General features: G+C 45.6%; 1 protein-coding gene across 2 annotated transcripts; it reads left to right on the forward strand.

Annotated features, from left to right (window-relative positions):
• Nucleotides 1-1,003: 1,003 nt before the first annotated feature.
• On the forward strand, nucleotides 1,004-14,121 carry il15 (interleukin 15). Of its 2 annotated transcripts, XM_076032749.1 has the most exons (6): nucleotides 1,015-1,328; nucleotides 11,218-11,300; nucleotides 11,520-11,607; nucleotides 11,764-11,808; nucleotides 13,162-13,293; nucleotides 13,402-14,121. In XM_076032749.1, the coding sequence occupies exons 1-6, from the start codon at nucleotides 1,278-1,280 to the stop codon at nucleotides 13,507-13,509; spliced, it is 507 nt and encodes a 168-aa protein (XP_075888864.1). In that variant the 5' UTR covers nucleotides 1,015-1,277; the 3' UTR covers nucleotides 13,510-14,121. The 2 variants fall into 2 exon arrangements, with proteins under 2 accessions (XP_075888868.1, XP_075888864.1); XM_076032753.1 differs by lacking the exons at nucleotides 13,162-13,293; nucleotides 13,402-14,121 and adding an exon at nucleotides 12,161-13,081 and having other exon boundaries at nucleotides 1,004-1,328.
• The last annotated feature ends 1,216 nt before the right edge of the window (nucleotides 14,122-15,337 follow it).

Consider the following 15,337-nt stretch of genomic DNA (forward strand, 5'->3'; position numbering starts at 1 on the left):
CTGTCTGGTCTCATACAAATGCAGGTACCAGTATACATTGATTGTGTTCATTATAGTTTCAGATTTAAAATGAAATCGGCTTTATGTCTACTTTATTTGATCTGAACAGTGCCGAAGCCGATACGTCACATTTACGTGTCACACATATAAAAACAAAATCCAGCACATCGTACATTACGACGAAAATCAACCAGATTCCCCCCCCCCCCCCCCTTCTCTCTTTCTCCCTCTCTCTCTCCATGCGATCGACCCAAACTGCCTTCGCGATCGACGTAATGGGCACCCCTGCTCTAAACTCATCAAACAAACACAATCCAACAACTCCAAACTGCTCAAGTGGCGGACAAGTTGTGTTCTGCTAGTTCACCATGCCGTTAGCCTTTCTAATCCCGTCCGCCGAACCTGAAGAAATTATATACAATATAATGGTAAGTAAGTCATAAAAGGTGTATTTAATCCATTTTTTCCCCAGTGTTTTAAGAGTCATTTCAATAAAGAAATAAATATGTTGGGGCTTCAACGACACATATTTTGTTGTATTTGTTTGTTTCATTTTACATTAAAGCATGTTTTTTTACATATCCAATGACACACACACACACACACACACGTATATACATATACAGTATACATAAACAACAATTTGACTGAAATAGGCTGTTCATCAGCTGATAAAAAGTTCAAGACCACAGCATTTAAAATCCCAAATCTGTGCAAAAAATTGTATTCCATGTCATTTTCTGTCAGGTAATCGCTCTCATCAAGATCTCTAGATGGCAAAGGCAAGAAAGCTCACTGTCTTTGAACATGGTAGGATTGTTGAGCTGCATAAGCAAGTAACTTGTTGTTTTCCATAAACTGCCTGCTCCAAATTTTTGCTCTCTTGCTCCCGTTTCTTCTTCTTCTACTACTTAGAACCTTCTATATATCTAGCAGTGCAAAATGCAAATTTTTGAGATGTGTTTGTGTATGACAGACAGAGTGTGTGTCCGCGCGCGCGCTCGTGATCACTCGCGTGTCGATCTGATAGTTCCCCTCGATACGGCGGCGCTTCTGCTGAGTAATAAAGTAACGCCTTGCGCAGAGGAGGAGTGGACTTGGCCTCAAGCATTACGCGCACACATATAAGGACCTGCGTCGTTGATTGTTGCATCGCAACGCGAACGCAGGGCTTCTTGAACTCGGCAACTCGGAATTAATGACACCAAAGGGCTCCAGTTCCGTTCATGACATGCAAAATGTGATACGGACCTGTTGCCCTACAGACAGTAGACTTCATGACGGCGGCCCCGGCGAACGTCACCCAACCCACCGGAGACCTTCGAGCGGTGAGCTGCTTCTCCTTCCTTACACTTCCCGGAGGTGTTCTTTCTCCCTTCTCTACTCTATGAGCGCAGTGCGTTCTAAATTCACCCTCGGGAAGCAAGAACTGCGCGAAACAGCCAGTGGTGCGCCTGTCAGGTTGGCCACGTGATCCGCGGTATGTTTAATTAGGTACATAATTGTGGTGATTTGCAAAAAAAATAAAAAAATAAAAAAATAAAAAATATGGCCACGGTTGTTTTTGGTTTAGTTTCACTTTCACTTTTTCTGCCCGTTCACTGGCAGAAAGTTCAAAGGTCTTCGTCCGTTTAGGGTCAATCCGTTTCTGCTCGACTTACCGTCTTTCAAAGAGCATCTACGAGCAAAGAGCATTTCTTTGCGTTGTTAAAATCCCTAAAAAAACTTCTACAATTAGTCAATCAAAGGGAAATTATATAATCACTGACCCAAATAGGGGAGCAGGTCTTTACGATTAAATAAATATAAAAAACAAAACAATTATAGAAGAGTAGAGAAGAGGCTTTCTTCTCTACTAACATTAGAGCGTTGTCACTATGTTTTTCTGAACGAGGGACGTCGCGCAATCGATGGGCGTTTAGTTCCTTCTCTACGGACTAAAACCAGCGGGGTGTCAACCCCGCCGGCAAGCTGCACCCCCTCCGCTTTCACCGCCGCGTGTCTGCTGACGTCGGCGCGCCGAGATCGCGTAGATGAAGTGAGACAGAATTCAGGAGTCCGGCGGTGTCGAGTGTTCTTTATTGTTGGGCACTTTTGGCTGTAGAATCGTTCCGCGGATGGTGTCGTTCACGCCAGACTAGAAGCGGCGCGAGCCGCGAGCCGCGAGCGAACAAGCCAGTAAACAATGAACAATTATCGAGCGCTGATGGGCAGAGGCGGTGCTAGGGTCTCTTGGGGCTCCAAGCAAGAAGTTGCCTTGGGGCCCCACCTTACCAGTGCACGCCGAAAAAATAGATTTTTACACAACTAAACGCACAATTTCCGGGACATTTGAGATAAATTTATCAAATTTCCCAGAAATAAGTGAGTCTGAAATTTCTCATATTTCTCAAATGGGACTGTGGGCCCACAGTCCCACGTTTTTTGGAAAACATGCATGTGAGGTCAATTGAACATTCTAAATTGTCCGTAGGTGTGCATGTGAGTGTGAATGGCTGTTTGACTGTATGTGGCCCAAGTTAAGTTAAATATCAAAAAATGCTAACCTGAGTAAATAGAATAGTTCAGGTCAAATCAAAAGAAAAAAAATGCCACAATATACAATATAAAACATTTAAATGGTGGAAATAAAATGGTGGAAATAAATATTGTCAGATGAAATAAAAAATGTATAGCTTTTCATTCAAGCAATTTATTAGGATTATTATCATTAGGCTATTATTATTACTCTTTGACTGTCAGTCTGCCTGCCTTCATAGGATTCATCATGGCTTAATTGATACCTTAGTTAGCTGTGTTAGCCCCTACAGCAGACCTGGGCAAAGTACGGCCGGCCCAGCCCGCGTGAGGCAGTCATAAATTACGCGATCTACCGGTCGATCGTGAAGGCAGTTTGCCTGCATCGCATGGAGAGACAGAGTCGCGAAGATACTTCCGCGGGTCCGCGGGACTTAGGCGCTATTTCCCACCATAACTCTTCTTCATGTTGTCTGCAGAAGCAAGTTTTGAAACTGTAACCAAAAGTGTGACGTGACCAGTATCGCTTGTCTCGCGGTATGTGTTCAGATGCAGGCTGAAGGCAGACGGGGCGGGGTCCTACAAGGGGGGTCTGCTGCTGCTGCGGTGTCATGTCATTGCAAATAGCGCAGTGTTGTCGTTGCTGTGATGTACATTTTGGCAGCCCTAGGGCCCCCCCCCTAGTGGCCGGGGCCCCAAGCAACTGCCTGGCTTGCCTGTCCGCAAGCGCCGCCCCTGCTGATGGGACGTGTTAGAAAACTTTTGCATCAGTACTTGATATACGCCGCGATTGGCGCGATATTATTTAAAGGCTCATAAGGTGCCTACACACTGAACGCTCAAGCGCAGGGTGGCATCAGCGCAGCCATTCATTGTGTATGTGCGACGTCGGCGCAAGAGCGCAACGCCGCGCAGAGAGCAGAGCATCGCGCAAGGGTGGCGTTTGACGCCTTGACGCTCGATTTAATTTTTTTTAAATCGAGCATCAAGGCGTCAAGCCTTGACGCTCGATTTAAAACATTTTTAAATCGAGCGTCAAGGCACTGTGACGACATCTAGGCGCGGCCAATAGGAGAGCAGCCGGCTGCGGGGGAGAAAGTGCCCAGATGCACAGCACGGCACCAGTTGTTAAATATGTGTTAAAACTTCTCTACATCGAACTGTGCCTGACAATATATGAACATAAAGTTCATATATATTCGGGTCGGGACATTATCGCGTTGATTCGCATTTTATTTTATACTCATCTGGAGTCTAGACAACACGGAACTACTTTGCACGGGTTTTCGGCAAAATTGATAGCGACGGACTGAGTAGCAAACGGGAGGATGTTGTGTGCATACGGTGGGACAACGAGATTTCATTCCACCGCAGTTATTCAAGCCTCCGGTGCCACCTGAATGCAAAACACGTAGCACCTAGTAGGAGCACCGGAGGTAACGAGAACGTCAGTGCGCCGAAACCAAGCAGAGTCGCCAACCCGATACATATTTTTAAGCTAGTCTTGAGTCCCAGAACTCGGTGTCATATCAAATGTTACACTCGGGACACTGCGAGACAAGGTTTTCTTTCGTTTTTCCTCACTACTGCTCTATCGAGAACTGGCGCCCTGCTCTGCATCGGGCCACTTTTTTCAGAACCGGCTGCTCTCCTATTGGATGCGCCAAGGTGTCACAGGGCGTTGACGCCAGGTCGGCGCCTACTTGCGCCTACTTGCGCCATACCGCGCGTCGGGCCGCGTCAAAAACGCGTGCAGTGTGTAAGCACCTTAACGCTCTCCGTCATCCCGTGCTGCAGGTAAAAAAACATGTGGTGATGTCGCTGGGTGTCCCAATTCCATCGCAAGCCGATCAGTGCAGTGGCGATCGGTGCCGATTATTACCCGGGTCGCTGGCCGGGTTGTTTGACGCGTTATGTCACGCTTCAGCGCGGCTCTGTGAGCCTGCTCCCCTGCCACCAAATGCAGATTAGTAGCGGGACTTCATGACGTTTTTTGGCTAGCGGAGCAGGGGCTAAATGCGCGGCTTTACGGTTGGGGCAGAATCACGGGTCTTGCTTTATGGGGGATGATCTGCTCGTTTATGGGACTTTTTCAATATGTATTTCACGCAAGGGCTTTACCCTTTAAGCGCCAGAATTCTTTCAAGAAAATATTCAATTTTGATATCAAGATTTCAAATTTGTTAGAGATAAAGCCATACTGTAATTGAGAAAAAACTTTGTGAAAGGAGTAAATTTTTGTTTGTTTGTTTCTGTATTATGTCAGATGTCAGGGGTCTGTATGTCAGATCCCTGTCTCCACAATACCCCGAGGCTCATCAGAATGTTTTATCCACTTTTGATAATTTTCCACATATCTCAAACAGACTCAGCCATCATCACTGTAATTTACAGGGTGACCGCGAACATCCCTGCTGCCTTCACCGGCACTGGCTGGGCGTTTCCTCCCACAGCTTTTACCACGTTGATCACTAATTCCCCGCGCCCTCCGTCACCATTAGCGGTGTTTTGAGCACTCCTGCTTCCCCCACCACGTCCCCTCATCCTCATTCGTCGTTTACTCCCACCCCGGCCACGCTGAGTAGAAGCGTGTGCTGCTTGGTGCCTGTTGTGGCGAGTCAGACTCGCTCTCATCACTGGACGACTGAACATCATCGTCAGAGTGCGAATATTCCTCTTCGTTATTTGAGTCAGACATTATTTGACGAAGCACTTCGTCAACGAACAAACCTCTCGTCTCGGCAATGTATTCTCGGTAAAATTCTCTCTCTCTCTCTCTCTCTCTCTCTCTCCGCTCCCACTACAACCACTTCCTTGTCTCCTTGACTGAGGCTTTCTCTCTATTTATACTCTGAAATCTGAGTATAAACACCCCCACAAATGTTGCTCAGATTGAAGCCACAGGTGTCTGCCATCTCCTGGTGTAAAGTAGTAACTACTTTCAGGCACCATATTTGCCGCTATGGCCTGTTTAATTCAGCAATGACGCTTCTCGCAATTTTGCGACCATGGAGCCTAAAGGGTTAACAACGCTGCTGGCGACGCAACCCGTGAAATCAGCTACAGCAGAGAGACTCTTCTGCTGTTGCGCAACCACGTTTCAGCAAATGCGTCTGCTGTCACCGAATCGATTTCAGGTTATTTGAAAATAACCTCAAACAGTAATATATCATGGACGAAGCGGAAGCGCGGATGTAAAATTGGCATCTGTCAAGGGCTCAAGAACAACCCTCCCCTGCCTGCAAAGCTACCAATCAACGCGAGGCTGCTTGAGAGGGAAAAGCCTCAAGTAAGCACTGTCAAAGTGTGGGAAAATTAAGGTATTACGACACTGCAGGGTGGCTTTGATTGTACTATGTGGGAAGTTTTTGACCGCCCTGACATCAATGATAAGGTAGTGACAGTAACTGACTATATCAATTTCTGTGTGGACTCCGTGTTACCCTCCAAAACATTTAAAGTCCACTCTAATGATAAGCCTTGGTTGTCCAGAGAACTAAAGAAAATAATTTTACAAAAAAAGGAAAGCTCACAGGAATCAAGATGACCATGTAGGTAGGGAGCTACAAAGACAAATCAAAAGACAGCTGGTGCTGAATAAACACAAATGTAACTTCCAGAAATTCCAGAGAAGCCTGGCAGGGAGTTAAAAAGATGACAAGTATAACTCACAAAGGTAGGGGTTAACTCCCCACTGCCTTTAATGGGAGTGGGGGAGGCCTCCTCTGTGTCACCCTTTTCTTTCTCCCCTCCTCCAAACATCGAACTTAAGGAATCTCAAGTCATTCAGCTCTTTAGAGGCTGTAATGTGCGGAAAAGCCCTGGGCCAGACAATGTTTGCGGAAATGTTTTAAAAATTGTGCAGAGCAATTAGCCCCCATGTTCACCGAGATTTTTTAAATCCTCTGTCCATAAAACTGTTCCTACTATATGGAAAAGTGCGGTTATTGCTCCTGTGCCAAAGCCTCCAAACCCTAGCCAGCTTAGTGACTTTTGTCCAATAGCCTTGACTTTGCTTGTAATGAAATGTTTTGAGCGTCTTGTAAAGAAATACATCATAGCTAAAACACAACATCTTTGAGATCCCTTGCAATTTGCTTTCCAAGAATCCAGAGGGGTAGAGGAGGCCATTGCCACTTTCCTAAATCTTCTCCTCAGTCACCTTGAAAAACCTAAGGCCCATGGTAAGATTTTATTTGCAGATTTTTCATCTGCTTTTAATACTATCAAGCCAGGTATTTTTGTAAATATTTTATCTTCTGAATTTTCTCTTGAACCTGGTCTTATTGCCTGGATTGTTGATTTTCTTAGTGGCAGAATCCAGCAGGTCAGAGCAGGAGCAGCCCTCTCTGATAAAATGACCATTTTCACTGGCTCTCCTCAGGGTTATGTTTTATCTCCTCTTATTTATTTTGTACACAACTTGGACTTGCACATTCCCAAATAGTTTTTTTTATGAAGTATGCAGAGGGTACTACATTGGTCAGTCTTTTATTTGAGGAGGAGGAGCATGGCCCTGTGCTAGATTATTTTATCAACTGGTTTGAAAAGTCAAACCTTCTCCTGAACCGGGTTAAAACAAGAGAAATGTGTATTGATTTCAGAACAGTGGTATGCCCCAACTCTGTCACTTTGATAAATGGAGAGCCAATACAACAGGTCACCCAATATAAATATCTCGGTGTGGTTCTTGACAATAAGCTGAAGTGGGACATTTGGACAGACCAAATATGCACCAAGTCTCAACAGAAAATGTTCCAACTTAAGAAAGTGTTGGCATTTCATGTCAGCAGCAAAGTGCTTCAAATGTTTTATTGAAAGCATTGTCTCCTTTGCTGTCATTTGTTGGTTTGGCAACGCCACATAGGCACAAAATGCAATGTGTCAGATAAGAATCCAAGTGCAACACCAATGGGGTAAGGAAGGAGGATTTATTTGCGACGATTAGCAGCAGTAAGCTAAAGCTCGTGGTCAGGGACGGAAGGCAGGTCAGTTCTCCGGGACGGAGGCGGAGCAGGCTGGTCGGGGACGAAAGGCGGGTCGGATGTCCGGGGCGGAGATCGATGGTTCGTTTCCAAGGCTTTCCAGGTTGGCAGTAGCAGGGCAGGAGAAACAGGCTCGTGGTCAGAAACCGTAGCGAGGTCGGGTTACTCGTGCTTCAGCGTGGACAGCGTGCTTCTGTAGAAGTTTGCAAACCCCAGGAAGCTGCTTCCTGTTATCACAGCTGTGACCTTGGCCGGATCCATCTGGATGCTGTCCTGGGGGATGATGCAACCCAAAAAAGGCACTGATTCTGCGTGGAACTCACATTTTTCCCGCCTTGACGAACAATGAGTTTTCCAGGAGATGTCAAAACACCGCCCTCACATGCTGCACGTGGTCCCGCTGGTTTTTTAGAAAAAAATCGAAATGTCATCCAAGTAGACAAAAACGGAAGTGTTCAGCATGTCGGAGCACGTCGTTCACCAAAGCCTGGAACACCGCTGGAGCGTTGGTGAGCCCGAACGGCATGACCAGATACTCATGGTGTCCAGCCGGGGTATTGAAGGCAGTTTTCCACTCGTCCCCCTCCCGGATACGGACCAGATGGTAGGCGTTCCGTAGGTCGAGTTTGCTGAAGACAGTCGCCCCCTGCAGGAGTTTAAAAGCCGAGGAGATCAGGGGAAGAGGATATCGGTTCTTTACCGTGATATCGTTGAGACCTCTGTAGTCGATGCATGGCCGGAGGGACTTGTCCTTCTTCGCCATAAAGAAGAAGCCGGCTCCGGCTGGAGACGATGACGGACAGATGGTTCATGCAGCCAGAGAGTTGTTGATGTACGTCTCCATGGCCTCACGCTCGGGTTCGGAAAGGGAATACAGACGGCCCTTAGGCGGAGCTGTTCCTGGCAATAGGTCTATGGCGCAGTCGTAAGGTCGGTGAGGAGGCAGAACAGTGGCCTTGGTCTTACTGAACACCTGCGCCAAGTCGTGATATAATGTTGGAACCCCAGATATATCAAGTTTCTCAGGGGTTGGAGAGGATTCCTGAAGAAAAGGAGAGGCATGACGCAGACAGGAGGAATGACAGGCCCCTCCCCACTCCAACACGACCCCTCCAGTCGATATGTGGGTTATGGAGCTGCAACCAGGGAAAACCTAAGATCAACGGGATATCAGGATGATCAATGATGTGGAATCGAATCACCTCATGATGGTTACCAGACAGGAGCATGGGTACCGGAGCAGTCTGATGAGTGATGGTGCCCAGGGAGTGACCATCGAGAGCCGTAGCGGGAGCAGGACTAGACAGAGGCTCTTGACGGAGACCCAGTTGACGAACCAACTCACCACTGATAATGTTAGCATCCGCCCCCCCCCCCCCCCCCCCCCCGAGTCCACCAGGGCTGCCAGTTCGTGGGCACCCCCTGGCAGGAGCAACCGGGCCCGGAGGGAAGATCGTGCAGGGTGGGGAGGTAAGGACATAGGACTCACCCGTACCTCCCCAGTTATGGGCGAGTCTCATCTTTTACCGGACATGACGCCACGAAATGACCCTTTCCCCCGCTGTAGATGCACAGACTCCCCGGCGACGTCGTCTCCGCTCCTCAGGAGAGAGGGTTGTGCGTTCCAGCTACATTGGTTTGGGTTCCACTTCTCCAGAAGTTGGAAGTGGCGGCCGCGCCTCCTCCCGGCCGGCAGTGAGCGCCCCTTGGCGTCGCTCCCGTCGTTGGGCCTGCACCCGAAGATCTAACCGGACGGCCAACTTAATGACCTCATCCAATGACAGCGGTAAATCGTATGCCACTAAGGCGTCCTTTATGTAATCCGCCAGGCCGTGAAGGAAAGCATCCACCAAAGCTGCTGGGTTCCACTCACTCTGGTTTGCAAGGGTTCAGAAATCGATTGCGAAGTCGGCCACTGGTCTCAGGCCCTGTCCTAGAGCCAGCAGAGTGTTGGCCGCCGTGCTTCGGATACCTGCTGGTCCAAAAACCTTCTGTAGCTCCTCCGAAAGCCTGAAATGTGGAACAGGTGGTCGTCTGGCGCTCCCACTCTGCCGTGCCCCACAGGCACGCTCTGCCGGTAAGATGGGTTATGGCGAACGCCACCTTCGCTGCTTCTGCAGAAAAAGTGTGCGGTTGCAGGGAAAACAGCAATGAGCAGTTAATAAACGCACCACAAGTCTCTGGCATACCGTCGTTGCGTTCAGGTGACCCGACCCGTGGTTCTGGACCATCCAGGACGGGAACGGGAGCAACTGGAGCAGGAGGCAGAAGCACTACGGTGAAGGTCTGCAGCTGCTCTATTAGCGGCGCGGACGCTTGTCCGTTAGCCTCTGCGGCTAACCGAGCCTCGGAAACAGAGGAGACCATTACAGCCTCATGGCGCTGGAGAAGCTCCTCAATCCTTTCCAGTCTGCTGAGCGGGGATGGGTGGTGTGCTGGATCCATCGTTGGCCAGATTGTACTGTAACGTGTCAGATAAGAATCCAAGTGCAACACCAATGGGGTAAGGAAGGAGGATTTATTTGCGACGATTAGCAGCAGTAAGCTAAAGCTCGTGGTCAGGGACGGAAGGCAGGTCAGTTCTCCGGGACGGCGGCGGAGCAGGCTGGTCGGGGACGAAAGGCGGGTCGGATGTCCGGGGCGGAGATCGATGGTTCGTTTCCAAGGCTTTCCAGGTTGGCAGTAGCAGGGCAGGAGAAACAGGCTCGTGGTCAGAAACAGGTCGAGATCGAGCGGGCACACCAGGAACCGCTGGAAAGTCATAACAGAGTTAGCGGACAATCTGGCAACGAGTGTGTGTGGGACCAGGGCTTATATGCAGCAGTGATGGCAGAGAGAAAGCAGGTGTGTGAATCAGGTGGGAACGTGCCTCAGCTGCGCACCAGCCAAGGGCACACAGAACCCAGCAGGCAAGACTGACAGGCATGTGACACAAAAATGCGCATACTGGAGAGCCGCTCCGATACAGTCCGGAACGTCTCCTGATGCTTTCCGTGTGTCACGTGTGGTAGGTACTTGTGGTCGACATAATTAAAAACAGTTGGAATGAAAATAAACATGACATGCTTCAAAAAGATGACTTAGTTATGCTTATGTGGCAGTTCAAACATAATTCAGAGGTGTAAATAATTGATTTGGCCACTAGAATGATGAATAGAAATGCATTGCTGCCTGGATTTCTGTGTACTCACCTGGCCTTTGAACACTGCACACTTCCAGATGGTTATTGCATGTGTTAAGAAGCCTATTCTCGATGTTGATGAACCCCATAAAACAACTAATTTTATTATTTTGGTCCTTTATGAGACAGTCGTTTGACCCAAATGGTCAGTCAGAAGCTCAGTGATTCGTGGGCTATGTAATTGCCCTCTGTGTTTGTGCGGATCCAGGTAGTAATTTACCCTGGCTGTTAATGCGCTCCCAGCAATAAAAGAAATAGTGAACCTTGAGACTAATATTATGCTCATAGTGAAATCAATCATGACCAAAGTTCATTTCCTACACAGCAATACGCAATGATAAACACATTTTATTTTGTTTTGGTCATCGCTGGGTCAACCTTGAGCGAGAGTAGATTTTTTTTTATTTTCTCTGTTTTAGGTTTTGAAACATACTGTCATACTCACTGGGCCAGTTGTGTGATAAAAAGTGTTCTGCGTGACATACTGTGAGCAGTACTTACCCTAAGCACTTACCCTCTGTCTGTTACTTCTAGAAAGGTGTCAAGTTCCAACCAAACTGTAGCCATTGCAGAGAAAGCAGCAGAAGCCAGGTCTGGCTTCCTTTATTACTTCTGAGGTAGGTGCACAGTGCATTTAAGACTTGCCGGGAAATTACGCCGGGATTATTCAGGATTTGTTTACTCAAGTTCAGTATGTTTAGCACAGATCAATATTCACAAAAAAGGAACAAAAAAAGCACTACAAGTCATGACAACTAAAGACAGAAATGAAAAAAATTGACGACTAATCCGGTCATATTTTAACTCACTGACACTGTTGTGCAATTTTCTCGAAGCTTTGTGAGTGCGTATGCTTGCGTTGCCTCTGAGCTTCGGACAGAAGATCTAAAGCCTTGCCTGACGGGGCTGAGGAATGCCATTGAGGTGAGAGAAGGTACCATCAAATAATATTTTCATTCATATTCTTATCATGTTCCTGAGGATGCATTGGCTTTTTATCACACATGCACTCAGTTTTATGTTTTTTTTTTTTTTTAAGACATTTAACATTTAAAAAAAATGATTTATACCCCTTTTCAGAAGTCTGACGCTATGCTCTACTCCCCGTCACCCAATGACATTCAAGTAAGTGTGTATTCCATTACTTACTCCATGAAAAGGTCCAGTGTGAACATTTTTAAAGAAGCCCAGTATTTCAGGTGACCGCCTGACAGCGTGCAATTGGAAAAAATGCTGCTGCAAGTGACATTGTGAGCAACTGCTGTTTTTTAGACTCCCTTTCCCACGCCGGATATGTGCTTCTTATGTCTTACTCCGATCAATATGTTACACCTAGTTCCTTTAACCTCGATTGGACTATCTTCAATACACGATATAAGATTATCTTCAACTTATTCGTCAGTTTTAGCCTTCTCCTCTTATCGGTGATGTCAACCACTTTTGTTTAAAACTCTTTGCACCCCGTTCCTCTTGGCAGTCCTACAGACACCATCCGAGTGTGTGTGCAGGAGCCCGGATCCGCTCTAATAAACTCAACGCAGACCAGTTCGGATGTTGGATCTCTTCATTTCAAAATTTCCGCAACACAGAGTGTTCCTTAAAAAATGGCGCCGCAAGATGGCAGCTAACTAGGAGGAAGTACATATATGCATATTCTTAGATAGATGAGAACCGTTCTAGGGGCAGGGAAACCAAATTACTTGTAATATAGTGTAATATGTATTCCACAGCGACCTCAGGGACTCCTGGCCACCGTTGTCCTACATGAGAAAGTGCGTGTTGTTCACAACGATCTCCTCCTACGAGTATATACTTTCTTTCTTTTTAAAAAAAAAAATGTATTTATGGGCAGTATGTTAAGCTTTTACCGATTAAAAATCTTGAAAGTCAAGCCAAATTTTACATTAGTGGACCTTTAAAAGATAATGTTATTTTTATTTTAGGCTCAAACTTAAAAACTGTGTTGTTAATGTTTACTGATTCTGTGTGAAGACAATGTGACAGAGGACAGAAATCAGGCTGGCAAATCAGTTTTTTAAATATCCCAAGATATATTTTTTCCTCCTATGAGTTGGGTCACCAAAACACTCCATCCATCTGCTCCTGGTCCAGCCCCTGTGCCAAATTAAAAAAAAAAGGTTTGCCCACCCCTGTACTAGGTGATCATATGGAAACTGGCAAGGAGTCAGTGCCAATTACTGTAAAACTGTATTAACAAGAAAGATTTTCCCACTTCCAAGAAAAAGCCCAAGTCACACCAGTTTTAGTATTTATTTCCTGTTCTAAAAAGGTCCATATCAGCAGGTTTAATTTCCACTTTAAAAAGTCGACAGCATCAAGTCGTCCCCGGAGTACAGATGCGTGTGCCCACGTGATCCTCATCCTCACTACGGCTAAAGCAGGATGACCCTCTGTCAAAATGAATTTGGAGAAACTGTGTGTATGTTTGTGTGCATAAGCGTCGTTTCTCTCTTCCAGGAGAACTGTAAAAACATGTCGCTCAGATGTTACATGCTGGAGCTGATGATGGTCATCGACGAGGAAGACATCACGGGTAAAAATGCAGACTGCATCACTGACTTCAGTGACATGCTGCCAAAGGAACACCTCGTAAGTCTCGTCAACTGATTCGCCTCGCAGTCTGTTTAAGAACACACACTAACATTTCTCTTTTCTTCTTTTTTTTTCAATGTTGCAAATGTGTCTTCGACATTTCAGACTGACTGTCCGCCCTGTGAAGCCTACTCACTTAAAAACATTACAATATTCCTGGAAAGACTTAATAACCTCCTGGAAGAAATGACCTTCAAGAGGCACGCCACCTAACATGGTGTAAGCACATGTATCATATAGCAGCAGTGTCTATAAATAATATTTTTTTAAAAACAGCTTATGGTGCTTCAATTCTTATTTTATTTTATCTATGACGTTGTGAGTGTTATGACGTTTTTGTATTTTATAATGTTTATAATGCCAAACTTGCAAATGCTGATGTGCAAATATATAATAGGATATTCTACACAGCGCTGCAGCTTCAAATATAAAATCAATATGCAGTCCATGTACGCTACTGTATTCAGCATAATTTTTCTATCCACTGTCAAGTTCTGTTTAAACACTATTTTATGCATTTGTATAAACAATGACCAACATCAGTGTAATTGTTGATATAAAATGTACCAGTTCCATCCTATATATTCATTCTCCTCAGTGTACCATTATAAGCTTATTTTTTTGGTTCTGAGGAAATGGTTGACCAGTAACAATATCTTGCCGTCCTGCGTTGTAGATGTATAGACACCTTTGAAACTACTGTGTGTACTTGTGAAGCCAGTGAGTGTGCTGCATGTGTTAAATATTAACAGGTTTGAGGCAGAGATGATAGAACTTAAAAGGCAACTAAGGCCAATTACACAACAATTTGACAGATTCAGGGAAGTTCCCATTCTGCATCCATTGAAAAGAAAAACAGAGTTGAGCCATCACCACATACAAATATTCACTATGTATATGACATTGTTGTCCACTTTGTTTGGTAACGAGAAGTACATTTGAAGGATGTTTAAAGTAAGCCTTACTAGACTTTGGGATGGGGACTCTTTTTTTTGGCCATGTACAGGACAAGCAGAATAATGGCATCCAGAGTAGATGAGGATGGAGGCTGCTGAGGATGTGGCTGCTTTTGGTATAAATGCGCAATGTGTGAAATATTGACATTTAGCCATTAAATTGTTTTACAGCTATCATTATGTTTAAACTATGTAAAAATAGAACATATACACACTTAAAAACTGCAAAAAAACAACAATTTTTGAAGAACAAATACTCAAATATTGAGTCCAAGGCCAAATACACAACAATTTGAGGGTCCTTGACATTGGATAGCTTGAAAAACACTGCCCTTAAACCACTGTCTGTTCCAAATGTCTTGGGCAGAAAAACAAAATCCACCCGATAAAAGCCTTGGAAGTCTCTAAAAAGAAAAAAAAAAGAGTGAAAAACAAAGAGAAGACAGACATGACAAGTCTCCATACGGCTCTTTCCATGTCATCCAAGGGCCCAGAGGATGTAGCAGCCCAATTTGTATGTAAATGGCCACACTAGCGCCGTGTCCACTGTGACCTCCAAGATAGAAGCTGCATTCACAATGCACACTTAACAGTCTGAACCACGTTTGCATGCTTCTGTGAGAGGGAGTGGTTCTTGAATAAAAAGCCCAAGTTCATAAAATAAAGATGTTGTGCGATTGTAACTTTGTGGAAGACTATACAGTGTGTCGCAATCTCGCTGAACTTAAACACTGGTAGACGTCACAGTTTCATTTTACCGCTTGCCATTCAGCTGAGGACAAGTGGATTACACCACAGGAGCAGTATGAGGACACGTGATGTTTTTGTTCACATGTTCAATAATGCAGCTGTCAGCATCCATCTGTCGTTGTAACTTGTATGGATTAGAAACCACAGTGCAAATCCACAGAGTGATAAGCAATGAATATGTGGAATAGTACTTTTGAGCAAACTATACCTTTATCTTGAGTGCGACAGTATCGTTGCTAAGATTTTCTTCTGAAAAACTGGGATATTGAAAATCAGTTTTTTCATAGTTTTGTACATGTGTAAAGGTGCTCTGATCTGCTCTTGTGCAGCAATCA

Source organism: Nelusetta ayraudi, unplaced genomic scaffold (assembly GCF_046127955.1).
Source record: "Nelusetta ayraudi isolate G7.1 ecotype Tasmania unplaced genomic scaffold, CSIRO-AGI_Nayr_v1 ptg000004l, whole genome shotgun sequence".
In the NCBI taxonomy this organism is placed as follows: Eukaryota; Metazoa; Chordata; class Actinopteri; order Tetraodontiformes; family Monacanthidae; genus Nelusetta; species Nelusetta ayraudi.